Source organism: Podarcis erhardii (assembly GCF_964252035.2).
Source record: "Podarcis erhardii genome assembly, chromosome: 2".
In the NCBI taxonomy this organism is placed as follows: domain Eukaryota; kingdom Metazoa; phylum Chordata; class Lepidosauria; order Squamata; family Lacertidae; genus Podarcis; species Podarcis erhardii.
The window spans coordinates 81,473,468-81,496,183 of NC_138498.1; the positions used below are offsets into that span (position 1 = coordinate 81,473,468).

At 41.0% G+C, this 22,716-nt stretch overlaps 2 protein-coding genes across 5 annotated transcripts in view; one reads left to right on the top strand and one right to left on the bottom strand.

Annotated features, from left to right (window-relative positions):
* NINJ1 (ninjurin 1) overlaps positions 1 to 22,716 on the top strand; it is a 436,658-nt gene that overhangs the window by 257,112 nt on the left and 156,830 nt on the right. The gene's annotated exons all lie outside the window — the stretch shown is intronic.
* WNK2 (WNK lysine deficient protein kinase 2) overlaps positions 1 to 22,716 on the bottom strand; it is a 113,072-nt gene that overhangs the window by 31,488 nt on the left and 58,868 nt on the right. Inside the window, exons 12-24 of one of the 3 annotated variants that reach the window (XM_081848789.1) lie at positions 17,406 to 17,957; positions 15,687 to 15,698; positions 13,864 to 14,169; positions 13,179 to 13,228; positions 11,644 to 11,809; positions 11,321 to 11,437; positions 10,044 to 10,211; positions 9,817 to 9,862; positions 8,006 to 8,122; positions 6,030 to 7,072; positions 4,237 to 4,309; positions 2,962 to 3,017; positions 1,830 to 2,446 (exon numbers count right to left, since the gene is read on the bottom strand). In XM_081848789.1, the coding sequence (XP_081704915.1) occupies positions 1,830 to 2,446; positions 2,962 to 3,017; positions 4,237 to 4,309; positions 6,030 to 7,072; positions 8,006 to 8,122; positions 9,817 to 9,862; positions 10,044 to 10,211; positions 11,321 to 11,437; positions 11,644 to 11,809; positions 13,179 to 13,228; positions 13,864 to 14,169; positions 15,687 to 15,698; positions 17,406 to 17,957 (3,323 nt within the window). The remainder of the gene's footprint in view (positions 1 to 1,829; positions 2,447 to 2,961; positions 3,018 to 4,236; positions 4,310 to 6,029; positions 7,073 to 8,005; positions 8,123 to 9,816; positions 9,863 to 10,043; positions 10,212 to 11,320; positions 11,438 to 11,643; positions 11,810 to 13,178; positions 13,229 to 13,863; positions 14,170 to 15,686; positions 15,699 to 17,405; positions 17,958 to 22,716) is intronic. The other 2 variants (XM_081848788.1, XM_081848790.1) reach the window with 2 other exon arrangements.

The window sequence follows — 22,716 nt, forward strand, 5'->3', positions numbered from 1 at the left end:
GGCAGCTGTAAGAACAGGATTCTGCAGAAGGCTGTGTGTGCATGCGTGTGCGTGTGTGCGTGCGTGCATAAAACACACACACACACACAGAATATGTCTAATATATAATTTGTACATAGTATCCACATTAGGATCACAGGCAGTCTTTTTCATGGACACTGCATGAGAGCAAATATTTCAATAGAAAACCAGTCATATGATACCACCTGGGACACACACAAAAAATCCTGTGTAGGAAAAGAAAAGGAGGCATGACCACGAAGGCTATTAAAAGTTAATACTGAAAAGCTTGTGCATGATGCAGGAGTAGACAGGAAGCCAGTGCAGATCTTTAAAAAGGAATGACACATGAGAAGAGCAATGAAAAGGGTGAATTATTTTGAAAGAGTGTGGAATAGAGGTGAGGGGACCAAGTTAAGAAAATGGAAAACCAAACAGGAGAAGGTTGCAGTAGTCATGATAAGAAATGGCGACGGATTGGCTGGAGGTGCACTGGTCCAGGATGCCAGGATTGAACAACTAACTAAATAGTCCTGGTTGCTCCTCCTTTTCTGAGGCTGTAGGCAACCAAAACAGGGTGGTAGTGGTAGCAACTACAGAATAGTAAAACCCAGCTGGCAGCACTGCAGGGCTGTTGGGCAGCTGTTGGACAAGAAATAGGTGTGCAAGGCTTTCCAGAGCATCCTCCCTTTCTTCACAAGGAAATTACTGGTGATTTGGGTGAAAGTAGCCTTAGTGAAATGCTGAAGGTGGCCACTGTTGGGAGAAAGGGTGGTGTAGAAATTAAGTAATTAAATAAATGTAATGTAGTGTGATCAACAGCAGAGTTGGAGGAAACAAAGAAAGAAGTAAGCTGAAATATGCAAAAAGGAGGAGTTAAAGGTCAGAAGAGAAACTGGAGAGGGAGACTGGGATAAGAAATAGGGTGAACAGTGACATATAGGAATACAGAAGAGGAGATGAAAGGCGTAGGTTGATACTGTGATGGAAAGGAGGAGAAATGACAGGCTATGTGGTTTTAGAAGAGGACAGGGCCAAAGCTTCACACGAAGTTAGATGAGGGCAACAGAATAGTGAGAGAAAGAGGAACAGTTTTAGGGACATGTAGGAGGAGGGAGAGCTGGAAGATGCGTCCTGTTAATGGAAAGAAAAACTGTGTTTACTTTATATTAAGCTATCATCCACAAGTGTCATGGGTCATGATGACCTTGTTGCTTCTCAGATGTTCTGATATAGGCCTAGCTCTTACTGTGTTGGGACTCTACCACTTCAGACTAAGTGTGAGGTTCATATAACAATTCTATTTTCAACAATGGAAAACACCTATAAAATAAAGAGAAGGGGAATAAGCTGCTCCAACTGAAGAACATAAACCAGAGCCTGCTAGACCAGCCACTGGGTCCACTCTCCATTTCTCACAGTCGCCAACCAGATGCCCATGGGAAGTCTGCAAGCAGGACCTGAGCTCAACAGCCCTCACCTCTCCTGAATTCCAGCAACTGGTATTCCAGCTGCCTCTTAACAATGGAGGTAGAACATAGGCATCAGTGTTAGCAGCCACTGACAGCCTCCATGTATTTGTCTAATCCTCCTTTGAAGCCGTCCTTCAACCTCAGTCTTTCACCTTTAACCTTACGTGATGCCATCCAGATACTTGACTGCCAGCTCAGGAGAACCAGGCCAAAGGAAGGAAGTTGATTTACTTGGAATATCAAGCGACTCCAACTTGTAATAAACGCGCAGGAAAGAAACAGAAATGGATTAAATGCTGTAAAAATATCACAAACGCACAAAATGACACCAGACATTCTGATGGAAATGAAACATACTTTTCCCTTAGGTGCTGCAATTCTTTCTTCATGTCTGCATCTTCAAATTCTGAGTCATTGTCACTGCTCACATATGATGACTGTGAATGGAAAGAAGTTATGTTGATGGTTGGTATTTTTGATCCATGACCATTAGGAGAATCAAGGCCTTGTGAACTGGACTTTCCAGACTTTTGCAGAAAAGATGAAGTCTTTTTCACGTAGTCATTTCCTGCACTACTGCTCTGTGGTGATGGTGGAGCTGCAGATGGCTTCCTCTGAAGAGATTCATCGCCAGAATCACTAGAATCCTGACCACAAAGTACATCGATAGAGGATGCTGTCTGCACACGCCGCAAAGAAGTCTTCATATCAGGGCTAGAAGGTTGATCATCTAGATAAACATCTGGTGGCGCAGAGTATCTCAAGGAATGCACAGGTGGTAAAGTTAACTCATCCTGTGTACTGACCACTGAAAATCTGCCAATAGTTTTTGCTGGTGTGCTGTCGTGTGTTTCAGCTTGTTTCTCACTACAGCTCGAATCCACAGAGTCATCTTTTTCAGATTTACTTTTCTCTTCAAGTAACGGCGCAGTATTTTCCTTTTCACTCCTCTTAGAAGCATCTTTCTGAGCAACCTGAAGTAACATACAAGAACATGGTCTAGTTGGAGAACATGGGTTGTATTTAATGTTGCTGTTACACTTGTGTAACGGACTTCCACTTATGCAACGGAACTTCACTTTCCTCTTCCCCCACCAGCCTACTACACACCCTCAAAATCTGCTCAATGATTGGTGACCCTCTGAGTCAGATCTGTGGATGCAGAGAAAGGGTGAGTGGCAGAGAAAGGGTGAGTGGCTTGTGCAGCACTGGATATAACCCTATCTCACCAGCCCTAGTTTTGATTACTACACCAGAACATGGAAAGCTGCCTTGTGGTGTGCCAGATCATTTGTCAATTTCTGTATACTGACTGGCAGCAACTCAGGGTATCTAGCAGGAGTCTTTTCCAACCCTATCTTGATACGGGAGAGATTGAATTTGGGACATCCTGTATGTAAAGCAGGTGCTCTAACACCAAGTGCTGTAAGAATGAGATGACAATGTAGAAAGGAAAACAATACACAGGTAAATTGTAAGTTCAGAATACCTGAGGGAGTCCTGATGGTGTGCCAACAGAAGCGGAAGTAATGTTTGCAGCTTGTCCTGTTTAATGCATTGGAAACAAAAATGGATACATATATGAGCAGACATTTTTTTTTAAAAAAGCACACACAACACACATGTAGCTTAATGGTATCGTTCTTAGATGCTGCACAAGCCTGAAATCCCGGTGTCAATGGGTCAGAGCAATGTGCATGATTACAGCTCGTGTCTATAGAACACAATGTAAATTATGATGGCAGATGCAAGTTTTGAAACCATCCCAATGTTCATGATGTAAGACTATAAGAAGAGCCTGCTGGCTCATCTGATCCAGCATTCTGTTGTCACAAGTCTGGCCAAGAATCTGCTGGATCCTAAGGGGTCCAGCTGCCAGAGATCTGGTAAAGCAAAAAGGAGGGGGGTTTAAGTTCCCCTCTACCTTCTGCCTTGACCTGTGCAAGTGGCAAGGTTTCTAATGTGCCAGTAGTTCTGCTGTTCTATTCACCCTGTTGCTCCCAGAAAGGAGTTAGGATGCTCAAGAGTGCATTTCAGTTAATAGCAAGAAAAACATTTCTCCAATTTGCTTGAGATTCTGCATGGCGAAATATCAGTCAATATCTTTCAGGTTCTAAGTGGTACTAAAACAAAACCCTTTAAAAGGCACTCGGTTATCTACAAAAACACCCAATGTGATTTTTTATTAAAAGCCATGACTTCCTTCTCATAAACAAACAAACAAACCAACAAACAAACAAACAAACCAACAAACAAACAAATAAATGGGAGGTGGGATGAGTGCACTCCTCAGTATATTTGGAAATACTTTTCCCTACCTTCTGTCTATGTGTAGAACAAGACTTGTATAGCAGCTAGATCTATGCCAAATTTGAATAGGGTGTATATACATATAAAATATAATGTTTATCGGCCCAGGCCATGTGGTCAAATTAATGTGATCTCATTCACACATTACATGTCGGGGCAAGTATTATCCAAACTGGGTTTAAATGTACCATATTTTGTATCATATGTTAAAAATTTATATATATTATAATATATATATTATAATTATCCTTATGCATAATTATGCATAATTAGTAAGTAGTTACATATGAATTAAGGCAAATATTTAAGTTTCTGATGTAGTTTCTGAAGCTATATCTGAAGGAAAATTCCCAACTACACATAATTTGATTCCTAGAATTATTGCCAGTCATTGACATTAGTTGGTCTGAAGGGTATCTATTAGAAGAATAGACATTAAATTCATTGATGCTACCTGCTCTGCTTGTTGATCCATGAGTTATTTCTGAGGGCTGGATGCTGGTAGAAGTAACTTCTGCTTTTCTCACCTTTAATAAAAGGACCATAATACAAATTAACCTTTCAAAAGAAAGCAGAATGTTTGATTTACATAGAAATATGTCTGCATCGTCTCTCAAGCTTATTTCATATTTATCCTAAAACAGGTATATCACACACCAGTAACCTGCTTTCTTCCATTTTCCAGGTTCCATGTTAGTCTTTCTTAGATAGCTGAATCTGGGGGTCGTGGATCCTGTCCGATGCCCTGCTGGTGGCTAGGGCCATGGCACGACCCCCAGTGACATCAGGGGAAGCTTCCAGTTGTATTTGCATCAACAAGCTCCTCCCACTGGTTGTTAACCTTCACATGACTCCCCGCTGAGCGGGGTGGAGTCATATATTGATTGTTTGATCCAATGCCTAAACCAATACCACTTACATGCTGTAACCAATAAAGTTGTGGCCTTATTTAGCCCATTAACCTAAAATACATGTGTCCCTGTGTCTTATTTATCGCTAAGTGGGTGGTGGGTTCTCGACTCACAAACACCAATTCATTAAATTCCAGTGTTTGAGTCATAAGTATGACATAATGTGTGGAGTGTTTAGGTGTATATTGCAATTTTTAGTGAATTCTGGGGGAAGCTAGTTACGATTATGAAATCATCCATACACCAAGGATAATGAATTTGTTATTCACCTTTGGCCCACCCCTGATTAACGCCTTATAAAGAAGGTAAGCATTTCATGTGCTTATGGCACCCAGGAGGTGCCAGACTGCACTAATAGGGCACTATCAGCCAAAGTTGGTAGTGTGCCAAATCCTGGTTAAAGAGTGTAGGGAATAGCAAATGGCTAAAGCACATCTCTCTCATGCTCTCCAGTCCCTGGAACTAGGGCCTTTACCCTTAGCTGAATGAACCCATACACTGGAGAAAAGTTTCATAGGGTGGGATTCAACTAAGTATGCAATAGTGTGGATGTAATAATGAATTCACAGAGCTAATATTCATCATGTGTTCATGCTGCTGGCCAAAATAACATCACAACAACTGATATTAGGGTGGGCCCTATTAGGCTTTTGGCAGTTCAGGATCCCAACATGTACTGGATTCTTCTGTCAACTCAGCTCCATGTAGCTTTCATTTAAAAAAAAAATCTGTTCACTTGTTACTTTGCCCCAAATTCTTCCCAGGGTGAGATTAGGAGCAGATGTAAGTTTAAAATAAGGCTTGGTTTCACCAATGTTCAGAAAGTAAGGGCCAATGGTAACAACACATTAGAATTTATTTTGATCATGGGCACCAGATTTTTCTCTCTGTGCATAGAACTTTTGAGTGGAGGAGGAAGTAAAGTTTACTTTAAAAAAAAAATTAAGAGGACTTTGTACTATCTTAGTAGTTAGACCTCAAATAGCCTCAAATACAATGCACCCCTCTCAAATGACAAGTTTGGTTTTTGTCTCTTAAGGATAATGACTGTGAGTTATTGTTATCTTCTTGTTTGCAATGTTTGATGAAGGCATATATTGTACACCACAAAAAAAAGAATATTTTTAAATTTGCACCAATAACTGAGAACCATGTATTTGCTTTGTGAAGCAGACCACACAGCATAACAAGTGCAAAAGTTTGAAAAAGGCTACCATCAGCTCTTTGTTTCTGAATTCTGGTTTACAAAGCCCATAAACTGCAGCACTCTTAACAGAGGTTTGCATGATTTCTGTGTCAGTGGTACCACAGGCACCACAGCCACAGGTTGACTTGCCGGAACGGGAGACGTGGTGAGTTCAGATTGATCCTCAGCTGACTTAACATCCATGCCAGCTACAGGAACTTTCAGGTCCAACACAAGCGCAGGCAAAGGTGCCAAGTTAAATTCACCATCTCCTTGGTCTATAGGTACAAAGCTGTCCGGTGTTGCTGCAGATGCAGAAGATGTCGGGACATACTCCTGGTAGAGCAAGTTGCGCAGCTTCTCATCCAGACTCTTTATTGTGTTGTCAGCAAAATCAACTCTCGGTGGCCCTTCACCGTCTGATTCTACAGCACAAGGCGGCTGGGGCCCGCTAACTGCAAGGCCAGCAGATGACGAGGGCTGGGACTGGGCTTGTAACTGGGATGTAGCTGCTGATGAGTGAGGGGGGCTTGAAAGCTGAGGTGCTGCTACAATCAGAGGATCGGGGACAGCAGACACAGGAACTGCCTGGCTTGCAAAAGAAGGAGGCATCTGACTAGGCTGACTGCTGTCTGGCAAGTTGAGGATTTGTGTTGGAGGCTGGTGTTCCAAAACAGTCGCATCAGAGACAGCAGGGAGTGGGCAGGCTTCTGCTGCCTGTGCAGTCTGGATCGGCTCTGGCAGCCCAGCAGTGCCCTGTTCAGCCTCTGTCTCAGGGACACACGGGTTTTCATCTATTTGTTGGAGTGCCTGCAATGGGGGATTTAGAGGAAGCTGAGCCTCAGGGCGTTCTTCGAGTGAAGTTGCACTGGGGGCAGCAGGTGTACCAGGCTGACTGGGTGCAACAGGCTGTTGTTGCGGAGGGTACTCTGGTTGGCCTGTGTTGTCAGCAACCTGTTCTGGAGCACATGGAGCCGTCACTGGGGGTGTTGCAGTGCATGTTTCTGGCTGGACCTGTGGAAGGGAGGTTGGTGCTGCAGTGGAGACTTGTGTCAGAGGAGCAGGAGCAGGAGTAGGAATTGCTTTGGGGCTGTCCGTGGCACTCCTTTGACCTGAAAGCTGCTGATGGGCTGTGTTTGTGGGTTTGTCTGTTGCTGTAGAGCTCTGCTGCTGATCATCCGACTGTTCTACATCTGTAAATAACAGAAAAGGAAACCCTGAGTTCAGAGAATGGCATTTCCGTTTGTAGCCTCAAATGGAGCCTCAAACATATGACCAGAAATGTAAGAGCAGAATGATAAAACTCTTTAAATAGCTGAAGTGCTCTCCTTGTCTTAAAGCAGTTTTAAAACAGATGATTTTCTGTATGTAAACAAGAATATTGTGTACATTTTGTTTCACATCTACAGCTAAAATGTGATCATAATGACAGGCTACTCTCACTTACTATAACAGCTATATATAGCAATTTTTCTAATGCAAGACGTATTGCCCTTTATTGGCTATTAGTAGTAATGATGCACTGGCCCATTTCAACCAACTGGAAAATTGAGATTAATAACAAGGTGGTGCATGCATTACAGAGTCTTTAAAATTCATTTATGTGACAGGAACTTCAATTACATCTATGCATGTAAAACAAAAAGGATCAAGTTCAATGTTCATAAATGCGTACTCTTTTGTAGCAAGGTTTTGACACTAATTTGCCTCTAACTTGTTCCGCTTGCCCTTGGCTATTCCAATTCTCTTGAGTAATGAATGATTGAAATAAATGCCTTTTCTGGGGAAAGCTAATTGCTACTTTAAAGCTATGGGACCCACACATTTGTGGATGGCTTCTGCGTGCAAGTGCCTCTGCATTATTGATTGTGGCCCATCAAACCCTGGTGACAAAAGAAATGAAAATCCTGAAGATGGTATCTTGAATAAATCCAAATATATTTTTATTGGCCACGTAGTTAGTTTTAATGTTTTCCTGCTATATCTTTTCACTTTCCCATGCGTTTCCTTTTTGAAAAATAGTAAATGAGTTTTTAAAAGGTAGTGAGTTTTCTATCTTATGCTATGATTTTTGTGTAAGTGCCTGGAAGGACAGGAACATATAGGAATGATTTGTTCTCAAGTACCTGGAGCGTCAGCCTGCTTTGCACTTTGAGGAGCTGATGAAGTGAATTCTGGTGCTTCAGCCGCTGGATTTTCCACAACAGGACAAATGATAAACCACCGCTTTCCTGTATGCAGAACTAATCACAAAAGGAGGGTTGGAATGGTCACTATTTCTATATCAAACACGGGCAAGAGGCTGATATTGCTCAAATGAAATCAGCACATAATGCAAAAGATACACTGTCTTTAATTTCAAGAAGAAATTCAAAAAACAATAATGCAAGACTACCACATTTAAATATGATGCTTCCACAAGGCTGATGGAAATAATGAAGTCTAGAGCAATGGCTACCGTCATGCTTGCAGCCTAATCCTAGACATGTTTCTTCAAGAACAGGGATGGGCAAACATGCCAATATCAGTTTCTCCCAATTTCTTATCCATCTTAAATTCAGTTCTCCACATTTCCATAGGAGTTTGATTTTTTTTCTTTAAAAAAGTCATCATGTTTAGCCTGTTTAGAGGAGGTTAAGGGGTGATATGATAGCCATGTTCAAATATATAAAAGGATGTCACATAGAGGAGGGAGAAAGGTTGTTTTCTGCTGCTCCAGAGAAGCGGACACGGAGCAATGGATCCAAACTACAAGAAAGAAGATTCCACCTAAACATTAGGAAGAACTTCCTGACAGTAAGAGCTGTTCGACAGTGGAATTTGCTGCCAAGGAGTGTGGTGGAGTCTCCTTCTTTGGAGGTCTTTAAGCAGAGGCTTGACAACCATATGTCAGGAGTGCTCTGAGGGGGTTTCCTGCTTGGCAGGGGGTTGGACTCGATGGCCCTTGTGGTCTCTTCCAACTCTATGATTCTATTATTCTATCATGAAAATTCATTAGTAAGTTTCTCCTAATATACACATTTTTGTACAGAGTTCTGCGGAATATACGCAGAGCAATTTCCCCTGATATATTGCATTTTTATGCACATTTCATTGTAGTATATGCATTTTTGTAAACATTATTGGACTGGAGAATTGCATTGCAAAATTTGGAAAAGTCTGAATTCTGATGGATGTTTCAGTTCATATATTTTTTCAGAAAGTCTGAGCAAGGTAGGTTCACTTTTAAATGCAAACAGAACTGAATTTCCCTGCTATCCCTACTCAGAAATCAATCTCACCGTGTGCTGGTAATTGTGCACAGAAACACAGTGTTGCATTCAGAACATGACAAGATTGGGTTCATTAATTTCAGCAGGCTTACTCTGAACAAAATTTAGAATAGCACCCATAATAAGTGAATTGAAAGCTAGAAGCAATCTTTGCAGGATTTTGAGGCTTGGTTATGTTTTAGATTTCATCTTCTGCCAAAACCTGTAGACTACCAGAAATCCACAGTTAATATGCTTACACTTATCTTTTATGTCTGCAGTAGTGCATATATGCACATGCAGAGACAAACCTCTTTTGAGGTGGAAAGGTATCCTGAAGGATGGAAGTGTCACTAGCACAGTGCTACTATGATATTCAAAACTGATTTGCCAACGTAAGTGAGAGTCAGGAAGAAACATTACTTGCAATAGGGAGAACAATCAGTCAGTGCTCATTTCCCTTTAATGTGATGGTGCCATCTAGCAAGACTAATAGCAGTTGGAAGACTGTTCCCCCATGACACTAATCAGACTTAAGCTTGGGGCTTGCTCTGTAGAATGTTTAGTGGCTGGGCTGATGAACTCTAAAAATAGATAATTGTCAGTGATATCCAATATAGATTAATTGCTTTACAGGGTTTTTTAGGGGGGCGGGTTGACACATATAATCATGGAAACACTTTTACCATTCTGTTGGTACACTGGCATTCTTGCCTGGGATTGCCGATTCACCTATTTAAAATGAAAAAGACCATTAGTAGTCTGCAGGCATTTATCTGTGGTTGAAAGTTCTGCTTAATGAAATAAGCAAAAAATATTATACTATCACATAGTTCTTTTAGTGGAAGCTGTTGAAGACAATTAGAGTAGACTTTCATCTACCTTTGGTGGGTTGGTTTTTTTTTAGCAATACCTCATTGTTTTCCATCCTGCAGGTGTCTTGCTGAGGGCTTGCACCCTGATCAGAACTTCGTTCCCCTTCTGTATCTTCACTAAGCATATCTTCTGCTTTGTCAATGATTTCTTTCAGTTGCTCTATAAATATCTCTTTCTCAGTAGGCAATATAAATTCGTTTTCTACCTATAGGGATACACAGATATATATATATATATATTTATTTTTTTAAAACTGCATTCTCTCTAGTGTTTGCTCTGTAGTAACTTCATAACAAGAAGTAACTGTATGGCCAATTTAAATCTTTTAAAAATAGCATGCAGTGGAAAGAAGTTCCACATATATGGAACTGGGTGTGTATGAACCATAGTTTATGCTTTACATTTGAAATGAACAGATCTTTTCCCTGGCCAACAGAGCTGAGCAAAGCTACAGAAATTATTCATTGCTCTTATGTAACTGACCTATCTTGATTAAGCAGAAAATGAATGCATTACTGCAGGAGAGGCATTTCAAAATATGCACAAGCTTCAAGGACTAGTTGATGGGTCACTGGGAACTTTCAACTTGCCCTGCTTATGCCAGAGCAATTAAGGATAGCATATTGAATATCTCTGAGCCAAATTAGCAGCAGTATTCATGAACAGCTGAAGCATCTGTTGCACATATGCAACAGCAATAAATTGTGACTAGCATGTATGAAGGCCAGAGTAGTACCTCTCATCCCACACGGCACACTGACTTCCCAAACAGTAAAGAGAAGAGTGCAAAAGTGGGTCACTCATAGGGAGGCAAAAAACATCCCCTCTTACTATTTGCCTGTGTGTATAGACTAAGTCTAGCTTCTCCTCCCTGCTTACCAGGCATCAACACAGAGACCCCTTTTATTCTTCTTCTGGGAGGATGAGCACACTGCAGAGCAAAGCATCATCTGGCAGCCATCAGCCATCTTTACTTCCTAAGAATTGCTCTGGGTCCAGATGGGTCCCAGGGTCAATTTGAAGAGGCCAGCCATTTGCTTTGATCCCAGCCCATTCAGAAGGTTTAAAGAAGAAGAAGTTAAAAATAATTAAAAATAGGAGGGGTAGCGAGCCTTGGCATGTGGTTTCCATGGGTGCCAGGGTGTCTATCAGCACCACACTAGGCACCAAACACACATCCAGAAATGGGATGCTAAATAGAAATCAGGCTGCACCTCAATAGCTCCCTTCTGAATGATCAGAAATACTTTTTTGTGGCTTTACTAAGAAGGCTGTGGCATCAATTCAGCTAATGAATATAAAGAAAGATCTTACCATGTAAGTAGCAATTTCTTCTGGTGCATCGCCATCTAAATCAAACTTAAATGTAACCATTTTGTGATTGTGTGTTTCTAGCTGGCATTCCACCATCTTATCCCCTGTGTTGCATACCTATAAAAAGAATCAATAATTATTTCTAACACTCCCAAAGGAGCCCAGGGTAGCAAAAACATCTCATTCATAAATATTCTGTCATCAAAGTAATTCTCCCAACCAGAAATTTCAGGGTTGCCAGGAATAGTATCTTTTACCCATGCGTGGGGTAGAACAGGAATATAAATATATAAGTAAGTCTTAAGCAAATGTAGCTGACTTACATTTAAAATTGTCAGTTTGGGCCTGTTGGATTTTTCTTGGCGTGAACGAGTACGTGTTGATTTCTTATGCTTCTTGGAAGATTTTCCTTCTTGTTTACTACTTCCACTTGTTCCTTCAAAACTGTCACTCATCTCTTTACCAGAAGCCACATCAGGACTCATGTAACTTTGCAATAAGGAGTAAAATGAAGACAGAAGACAAATAGTATGAACATGCAGCATTCTTTTAAAAGCTCCCCCTCAAAATCAGCACAAACTCTTTAGAACATGCCTTTTTGCAAGAGATCAAAGGTCCACCTCATTAGGTATTCCGTCTCTAATGCTGCCAGCAAGATTTTTACTATGAATTTTAACTGCCATGTTCACTGACAGATCTATCCATCAATGTGTCTAAATTTAGTATTTCTTTTTATTTGTCCAGAACCTACTGAGAAGCAGTACTCACTTGGTGACCTACTGGCAAACTACATTTGGCTTGGAGGGTCCCAAGCTATGCATTGGTAGAAGAGGATATTTATAAATAAAATTTAAGATTCTGTGCTTCCTTTTTCATCCAGGCTTTGAGTGCACAGAATTTGCTCAAATCAAACAGCCCCTCATATCAAATTAGGAAACAGACATCAGATGGACAACTATTTCTTTCAGCTGTTTAAATGCATTTACATTTTTAATTAAAAATATCCTCATGCTCTTCTCACAGTGTACCTTGGGAAACATAATGACTAAGAACAACAGCAGAACTGAAATTTTTTTTGGGGGGGGGGGTCTGGAACAGTGTTTTTAAAATGGTGTTCTGATGAGATGATCAATAGTGGACGACAAGTTGTCCAAAATACAATATCTCCATTATTAGTAAATGTTTCTGTGGTACACATCAGCACAGTCTTGGGAACTGCAGCAGCAGGGGTGTTGATAGCCCCATGCTTGGTGTTGCGCAGGGGTTCTTTGGCTTCATGTGCCTGTTTCTCTGCTGTAACAAGAATACACAAATCAAGGATGTAAATGGCAGGCTTCTTTCTCCCCCAGCCCCAGAGAGAGGGGAGAAATAAGTGCTTTTCCAGTCCTAGGCTCCTTGCTAGCCCCTGTCGTTTTGGAACAGCTAAGCATAGGGCCAGCAAAATGCTTCTTTCTGTAGTGGGAGACAGAAGCCTGCATTTTAAATATTCGCTTTGGCTGCATGTGCCTCTTCCCTGCAGGATTTAACCCCAGCTGTTGAGTAGAGGATAATTCCTGCTTAGTTTGGCTGTGTGCATGTTCTGGGAACAGGCACTCACACCCAATGCAGAACTGAACCCTCATCCTCCCACCTATCAGTTGACATCACAAGGGATGTAGGATGATTGACAGGCTTGGGGAAATGGCCTTGTGGGCCAAACTGGACTCCTGAGTGGACAAAGATTAGCCCACAAGCTGGAGGTTCTCCGCCCCTGCCCTAGAAAACGTTTCAAATCCTCTTCACCTCTGCAGGAATTGGTGTAGACATGATAACAGTTAACGATTGGTATGCCACTGTACTAGACAAATGGTGAGGATACCTTTCACAGCTCTGTGATAGTGACTGCTGCTTTTCCATTATTCCATGCTCCTAAAATGGAAAGAAGAAACAGTTATTTCACCAGAGACATGCTGCAAAATTAATATTTGTGTGCAAATCCAGCCACGGCCTAGCACTTGTAATTCCCATTGATTTCAATGGCCAACTTTGTGCCAGCATAGCAAACAATCTTTGAGGACACCCTCTCTTTGAGGAAATTACTAGTCATAATGCCTTTGAAGCTGTTCCCCCTATGGAGCAGCATCATGTGCTAGCACTGATATCAGATGAATCAGCTGGTAATATCCGCAGTGGCAAGTTTCAGCCAAAGACTAACAAAAGACCAATCTTTAAAATGCAGGTCACTTTATATTATTATCACTATGCTATTGTGGTGGGAAACTGAATAAGAAGCATTAGTTTATGGAAAGGAAGGTACACAGAAAGCTGTGGAATGAATATAAATATAAATATGAAGAATGAAGATTTTGAATTATTTCTTATAAAGAACTTATAAATGTCATTGAGAGGAGGATCATAAAAAATTCACAGGAGGTGAATCGATTTTAGGAGCCTCTACCCTGGCAATTAAGAAAACAGCTCATTCAACTAGACCAATGAATTTTCTGATAGTTAACAGCACTAAGGATTCATTAGCAAAAAAAAAAAAAAAACAACAAGTCTACCTCTTGAGAAGATTCTGTAGCCTGTGGCATAACTGGGCATGAAGTTTGGACCTGCTGGCCCAGAGGCTGGTGATTATCTGGCTGAGGCGGCAGATAACCAGTAGACTGGAGAGGCAGCCCATGATCTATAGGCATTGCTGCATTTGATGGAGCAATGGTGCTTTGTGGAAGACCTTCTGGACCAATACAGGGTTGCAATGCTTCAGGCTGCAACTGCAATGGTGGTGACATAACTGCAGAAGGCTGCACTGGCAATGCAGGCATCTGGGTCCCAATATCCACAGTATACTGAGGGTGTCCAATAATCTGCTGCAACATAGCACACACCTGTTAGTAACATCAATTCCATTTATGATATTAATAATTCACATAGCTAAACTCATAATTGTTTTAAATAAAAAAACCTTTTTAATACAAATCATTGCACTGTAGTGTGATGAAACCATACTTAAGTGCTTTTTGTTTTGAAAAACAAAGGAAGGAAGGAAGGAAGGAAGGAAGGAAGGAAGGAAGGAAGGAAGGAAGGAAGGCCCATTCAGACAAACAGTGACTTATCATATGCAACAACTCACCACTCAGATCTGAAAATTTTCAGCACACCACTGCAGATAACTAAAGCGAGTTGTGAGTTAAATCACCAGATCTGCATGGCAAGTTGCTGCACATGAATGCTTTATTTTATGAAGCAACTTCTAAGAGCCCATACACATGTCTATTTCACCACATGGCTAAACCTCAGATCTATTCACACCTTCTTTACAACTTGTCAGGATGATAAAGATTACCAACTTATCCCACGGTGAGAGAGCTCACATCAGGGAAGTTTAGTTGTATGTACAAGGTGAGAGTGGTTGCATTTCAGACAATCACAACATCGTTATTTCTATGAAATGGGGCTCAGTTCAAGAATTAGGAACTGGATCAAGTCATAATGTCTAAATGCTTGACGTAGATTTTTTAATATAAAACTAGGGTCCCCCCCCCAAAAAATCAACAAAATAAGCATAATGTCACATCTTTACACATTGCTGACACTATACCTTTGTTTGTACATAACACTAAGCCAAATCACGCCTCAGAATGAGTGAGCAAACTGCAGGCTTCCAGAGAGAAGTTATTTAGCAAAGCGCAACAACAAAATTGCTGGAAAGCAGAGAATTCAACACAATCTCTGCTCCACGAGCCCACACGTTTCCGTGGTTGCACTAAACCATGGTTTAGCACATGGTGGTGGGAAAAACAGACTTCTGTTTCCTTGCACATATTAATTTGGTTATTGCATTTGAAAACCACTTCAAATGTTTGGGGCAGAAAACAGAAACATAATGCCACTTATTCCTCAAATCCCCTGTGTGGAATATGTGATGGTCTCTAAAGCAGCTTCAGATGAAATGGATTCTTCCAAGTTCTAAATCTAAAGGATGAGTTCTACTAATGCTTGTGTTATGCAACAGGTATTCTGCGCCAATTCCAGTCATTTTGTCATGAAAATCATGTGTTTAGGCCTTATATTACTGAATCCCACATAGTTAAAGAAGCAAATACCTCAAAGTGTTTGCACTAAGGAGACTCACTGAAATGAGTGTTTAAGATTGGGCTGCAAGCCCTTTCTTTGTGTACAAATGATCTATGATTTACAGAATTATAAAATTGTAGAGTTGGAAGGGACCCCAGGGCCATCTAGTCCAACCCCTTGCAATGCAGTAACAAAAGGGAAGTTCTCCATAACAGCACTGAGTATGGGCACATCATTATGCATATATTTCTCCTTGGTACAAGAAGCTAGAACTGTGCAAGTTTCAAATGACTGAATCAAGCTTTACCTGAGCAGGAAGCTGAAGCAGGGATGGGATACAGAAGACAGACAAATAGAAGAGGCAGCAGCAGCAAAGGAAAGCACAGAAGACAGAGAAAGTCACTTTTAGTACTATTAATGTGCCTTATAATTGATGTTGGTGTGCGTTTTATATGTAGTGTGTGCTGTGACGCCAAGACAGAAAAAAAAAATAGCCTGCATTGTTAGCATTCACTGCACATAGTTTTAAAGTAGTTTAAATTTAATATAAAGGGATGTTGTCAAGTTTACATAATTGTTTCATTTTGGGTGAAAATGCACAATGCTTCCTTGAAAGGAACATGTGGACACAACAGTCCAGTATAGCAGTTCTTTCACAATCTCCATGTACTGGGGAAAGATGAGGAAAGCCTATATTTTTGATCCATTTTAAAAGACTGGGTTCTAGGCAATGCTAGCCCTGCTTGGAGTAGGCCTGCTGAAATCAATGGACTTCTCCTGCCTGTGGCTCTACTCTGAGTAGGACGAGTTATTGGCTACAACTCATTACAGTTAAATTACAGCCAAGGGAGTTCCAAGATTTCTAAATCTGAAGACAGAAACTAACTTAGTGATCAGTGCAAGTGAAATAGAGACAATCTGGGATGCCAATTTTTTCACATTCCCATGGCAAGACATAAAACATAAACATCTTCTGGTCAAGGCTCCTCATCATGTACCAAAAGTCTCCTTTGAGAACAAATAAGGAATCATGAATCTAAGTCAAAACTTATAGATGTTTATCAGTATGTGACAGGCAATGCTTAAAGAGCTACCAGGCCTGGTGCAACTATTATGGAATCCAATGGGAGTACCATTGGTTCAGTGGAGGGTAGGTGGGAATCACATGAACTTAAGTTCTTCACAAACAATCTATGTGTACCAAATATATGGCTGAAGACAGAAACTTAGATACAGTAAAGCTGAAGATACAGAACAATAGGTTGAGATGAAATGTTATGAATTTTAAGAAGGTGGACGATAATGATAAAATGCAATGGCTTCTTATAAAATTCCCATTTTTATCATTCTTAAGCAGTCTTCGTTCTCATTATAATCTCATTTCTGCTCAAATTGTGGTTAATATTCTTTAATTTTATATTCTGTTATAAACTTGTTTTATTAAGAGACTCCTATTTTCGTCTCCGGTAAATGCTAATGCCATAGGTTGCACTTCAGTGACCCTAAAAATCTGCAGTTGCAATAATGCAGAATAATATTTGTTACTATTATATATAAATATCCTCAAAATAATATTTCTGAAATTAGTCCCCAGTAAAAATCCCTTTGTTGAAGAACAGTCTGCTTTTAAAGCAATTTTGGTGGTATATAAGCAAAATTATAAATGAATTAAATACAAGTAGATCTGTGTAGATCACCTACTTATTTATTTCTTAATTGCAAAAGCAAAATTTTCTTCACTGTTGATAAGATATTGTACCATCTCCTGCGACAGGAGATAGAAGATGGAGCACTTGATGCATGCCCATCAACTATCATTTGCCAGCCACTTGCTATATTCTACTTTCCATCACCCTAAGACTTTTATTAAACAAATTCCTTTTCCAAAGTGACTGGTTTTCTGGTTCTACCTCCACAGGGCAAATTCCCCTATTTGCTTTTATAGTGAAACAACCTACAGAACTGTTACTTAAGAGTGATACTCCTATGTTCTAGTACCGAGAAAGTCCAATGTCAAACAGATTACCTGATTACCAGCCCCAGATGCAGACATAGTCTGTTCTGAAGGATGAATTATGCTTGGTTGAAGTGACTGAGGAAGTGGAGGCAGCTGCTGTTGCTGCTGTTGTGAAACTGCTTGCATGTTCTGGGTGTGATGGGGAGAGGGAAGAACTTCATTCTGAATTATCTGCTGGAGGGTAGCCTGGTACATCTGCTGCTGGGAGAGCTGGGCTACTGCATGATGTGCTGGCAAAGCTGACACTCCTGGCGGAGCTACAGCGAGTAATGGTACTGGAGCAGCCGACATATTTGGCACAATTGTTTGGCAGGGCAAGACCAAGGAAGCCACAGAAGTATGAGGAAGGTTGACCGCTTGCATGGGCAGGGCAGGGGAATTTGATGTCAGTGGCAGAGCAGGGTTCATGGGGAAGCTTGGTAAAATCACAGCTGGAGGAAAATACTGAGAAGGAGCAGGTATAGGGGGCGCATTTGCAGCAGGTATATCAGACAAGTTTGGAGGGTGGCTATCAAGTCCTGCCAGAGGAGTAACTGCAGGAATGACGGGAAACTGAGGAATCTGAAAAAAAATATAATATTACGTGAATTGCAAAGAGCGTTCCAGGCTGGCACATTTGCCTTACTAATATGATAAGTACGATGAATAGTGATTTCCGCCCATTTTCTTGGTGTACGCAGAGAGCAAGCAAGATTGATTTTAGAACAAACAGAGAAGAAGACTTGAAAGCAACTGCGTGTTAATCTGAGCAGTTCAAAATTATTGCAAAGGAAACTTACTAATCATGCAGCAATCTATTAATAATCACTCGTTCTATGTACCTGCACTAGAAACATCTTTGGGCAGGTGTTTTGCACATCTCCCACACACAGGTTCTAAATACCGCTGCCCTGATTCAGAGTTTTTCTATACACATGTATAAAGTGTGTGTGTATAGATATATGTGTGTGTGTGTGTGTGTGTGTGTGTGTGTGTGTATATATATATATATATGCTTTCGTAGATTTTCACGGGTACAGGAATGCAGGTTTTGGTGTCCTCGGGTGTCTTCCCGTGTAAAAGTTGGGGTGTCTAGGCAACGTTTCGACGAGGTCTCACTCGTCATCTTCAGGCTGGTGCTTTCGGCTTCTTGTTACTGGAACAGAGCAGGATCTCAGTGTTTGAGTTCCTATAAATACTGTAGAGGGGGTGTGGTGTATAGCCTCCAATGTTCTGGGCAGAGAGGAAGTTCCCAGGCTAGTGTGCCTTTTCTTCTTTTGTTCCTTAATTACTTGAGAGATATCTTGAGTGATTTCTTGAGTGATATCCTGAGTACCACTTAGGTGGGTCATTAGGTGTGGATTAGTTGTTAAAGTCTTTGTGTCTTGACCTCTTGAGCTAAGAATCATCCCCAGAGAAAAATCATCCAGATGCCCCAAACTCTACGGCCTCCCCAAGATACACAAAGAAGGAACACCACTCAGACCAATAGTCAGCTCCATAGGCTCACCTCTACAAAATCTCGCTAAATTTCTCGCCAAGCAACTTCAGCCCTATGCAGAATCCATCTCTTCACACGTACCAAACTCCTTCCAGTTCATAGAAACAATAAAGAAGCAAAACCTACATCCTAATGACCTACTTGTGAGCTTCGATGTTGTATCTCTCTTCACACAAGTGCCCATTAATGAAGCCTTGACAGCTATTCAAAACAAATACAATCCCCCCGAATACATCTTGGACCTGACCAACCACTGCCTAACCAACACGTACTTCATCCACAATGGACAAAGATACAAACAGATAGAAGGAGCACCTATGGGATCACCCCTCTCACCGGTCATCGCAAACCTGTACATGGAACACTTTGAAACCAATGCTTTAGACAAGTCAGAACACAAACCCAAACTTTGGCTCAGATATGTTGACGACACCTTTGTAATTTGGCCACACGGGAAAGAAAAACTGGATAGCTTCCTCACACATCTCAACAACTTACACCCCAAAATACAATTCACTATGGAAATAGAAGCCAACAACCAACTTCCCTTCCTTGACGTCCTAATCTACAAAAAACCTGATGGCTCCCTAGGACACACTATCTACCGGAAAAAAACACACACCAACCGCTACTTACATGCACAATCACACCACCACCCTGCACAAATAAACTCCGTAGCCAAGACTCTCATCTCCAGAACCAAACGCCTGGCTGACAAAGACCACTTGACAACTGAGTTACAGAATCTCTCAAACGTGTTAATTGCCAATGGATACCAGCAAAACAGGATTACGAAGCTAATCCAAAAGGAAACACCCCCCAAAAACCAAGACACAGAAGAAAACAATGGCATGGCCCTCCTTCCTTATATCAAGGGCACTACAGATAAAATTAGCAAAATCCTCCATAAACACAATATCAAAACAGCCTTTTGCACCAACCAAAAAATAGCCAATATCCTCAGAAACCCCAAGGATAAAATTCAGTTGGAAAACCAAGGGATCTATGAAATACCCTGCAAAGTCTGCCCAGCCACGTACATTGGACAAACAAACAGACGAATAAATGCACGTATCGCAGAACACAAGAATGCCGTCAAAAAAGAAGAAAAAACTTCCTCTCTTTTCCAACACATGAAAGAAACAGGACACGAAATTAATTTTACAGATTCCAAATTGCTCTTTAACACGGAACATCACCACAAGAGAATAATCATGGAAGCCATCGAGATAGAGAAACACCCTCACAACATGAACAAGCGTGACGACACATCCCGCTTGCCAGACATCTGGAAATTAGCCCTCCCCACAAAAACTGACACCAGATCCAGAGGCACACAGAACGCCAACACCAATCAACCACACCAGACCCAAACCCAGACCCTCTCCACAGATGAATTACAGACACCATCCAGTAGCCAATCCATGGTGGCACCTCCGGATGCTGCACCCCCCTGCAATCCCTACACAGATCTGGCTGACACAAGCCACAAAACCACAGCTCGCCCCTATACACGAAGCCAAGCCAGAGCACAACTAAGTACAGTACAGCCATCTTCTCAGGAAAACTCTTCACAAAGTTCAAGAGGTCAAGACACAAAGACTTTAACAACTAATCCACACCTAATGACCCACCTAAGTGGTACTCAGGATATCACTCAAGAAATCACTCAAGATATCTCTCAAGTAATTAAGGAACAAAAGAAGAAAAGGCACACTAGCCTGGGAACTTCCTCTCTGCCCAGAACATTGGAGGCTATACACCACACCCCCTCTACAGTATTTATAGGAACTCAAACACTGAGATCCTGCTCTGTTCCAGTAACAAGAAGCCGAAAGCACCAGCCTGAAGATGACGAGTGAGACCTCGTCGAAACGTCGCCTAGACACCCCAACTTTTACACGGGAAGACACCCGAGGACACCAAAACCTGCATACATATATATATATATATATATATATATATATATATATATATGCATAATATATACATACTATAGTGTATATGTAAATATGTATACTATACATACAGTATACATGGAGCTCCTACACGCTTTCTTGTTCAGTTCAGCAGAGTGCCATGCTACACATAGAGACTCTTGTAACTTGAAGTGAAGGGAGAATTTCCTGACTCGAGCCAGCCCAGGCATTAGGCAGGGTGAGGCCCCACCACCTCCACCAGCATCATCAGCACCAATTTCAGGCAAGATCACATCCATTTTGGGCAATACCTCACTAAAAATTGGTGATCTTGCCTGAAATCAGGTTGATGGCAGTGGTGCTTTTCTGCCAGCAGGGCGGAACTTCCAGTTTTGCCTTAAGCAGTGAAAAACGACACAACACCCCTGATTCTGCCCTTATTGAAGTTTCTGCAAGTCACTGCAATGTTACAGCTAAGTCAGGGCAAACTTATTTTCTTCTGCATGCAGCTTAATGTTTTCCACAAATCAAAATACTGCAGTGTTTCTCAAACTAGAAGTCTGTGCAAGGGTTTGCATGTTGTATCGGTAGAAGACCTGCAAGTGTTAAAATTCAGCATTTTCCAAAGTGAGGATTGGAAATCCACTAGAATCCTTGATAAGGAAGATGGGGGTGTTGAAAGGTCCCAACTGCTGTAGGTTCTTTTATTCCAACTGGAGACGATGTGGTGTGGGGAAAGCAGGTATGCAAAGGATGGGGAGATAGAATACTGCAGTTTGTGTGGGTGGAAGCAATGCAGGGGATATAAGAGCTGGGAAAGCATCCTTAAGGAAGTTCAGGATGGGCAAAGCATGTTAGACTGAACACAATTAGAAGCTGGGATGCAATTACATATAGTTTGAGAAACACTTAACTTGCATAATAAGCCTCCAATGCATGCCATTCAAGGTACTACATTTTATACATTATACATTTTTAAAAACTGGGTGATAACTATATACATATGATTAATCCTAATCATTACAAGCAGATATGCACAAAAGTGTTCAGCATTGAACAATTAAAAAAACCTCATTTAATGCATATATATATATATATATATATATATATATATATATATATATGTATCACAGGATAGAGTCTACTGAAGATACTAATCCTTGGAGTTACAGGGATGCAAACTGACATGCATTTGAATTTTCAGCACTAAACCATTTTTGGAAGCTCCTGCTTCCCTCATTTAATGCACATTTAAGTATTATTGCACACTAGCTTGTGTTCTAAAGATACTGGGGTATATTTTTTTAAAAAAAATTGCATGTATGTTTTAAAATAGTTTGCATTATTGAATAAAGGCATGATCGCTCGGTTGTGTAAAATTTTGGAAATGTTAAGATTGATTATACAAGGATACAAATTGCACTTCTTTCATCACTTATGGTGACTAACAGTTGTATCTAGGTATAGAATGCATTTCTACTCCCATGTTTGCTTCCATGTTGAATACTCTAGGATTCAGCACTTGACAGAGATGAAGCTATTTACTGCCCACTCTTATCTCCCTTTGATAATCTTTCTCTCCTCTATCTCTGAACAGGCAATCCATGCGGGTAAACACCAGAACTCTGAAAGCAATTAGCATTGGTGAGCACAAACTCTCTAACAGTATATGTACTATCTGAGGAGGCCTCGATTGGTAGCAGGAGAATTTAATTTGGGTATGGGATACAGGCCAAGTTACAAGCAACTCAGCTTCTGAAAAAGAGCAGGACAAGTACCATATCTCCTCAAGTGGAAAAAAGGCACGAGGGAATCTGAGCAGAAATCCAGAAGATAAGTGAGCCATTTTCTTTTGAGTAAGGAACAAAACCACTCTCTTCTTCTCTCTCTACCCCTCAATTATATGGCCATTCTTATATAT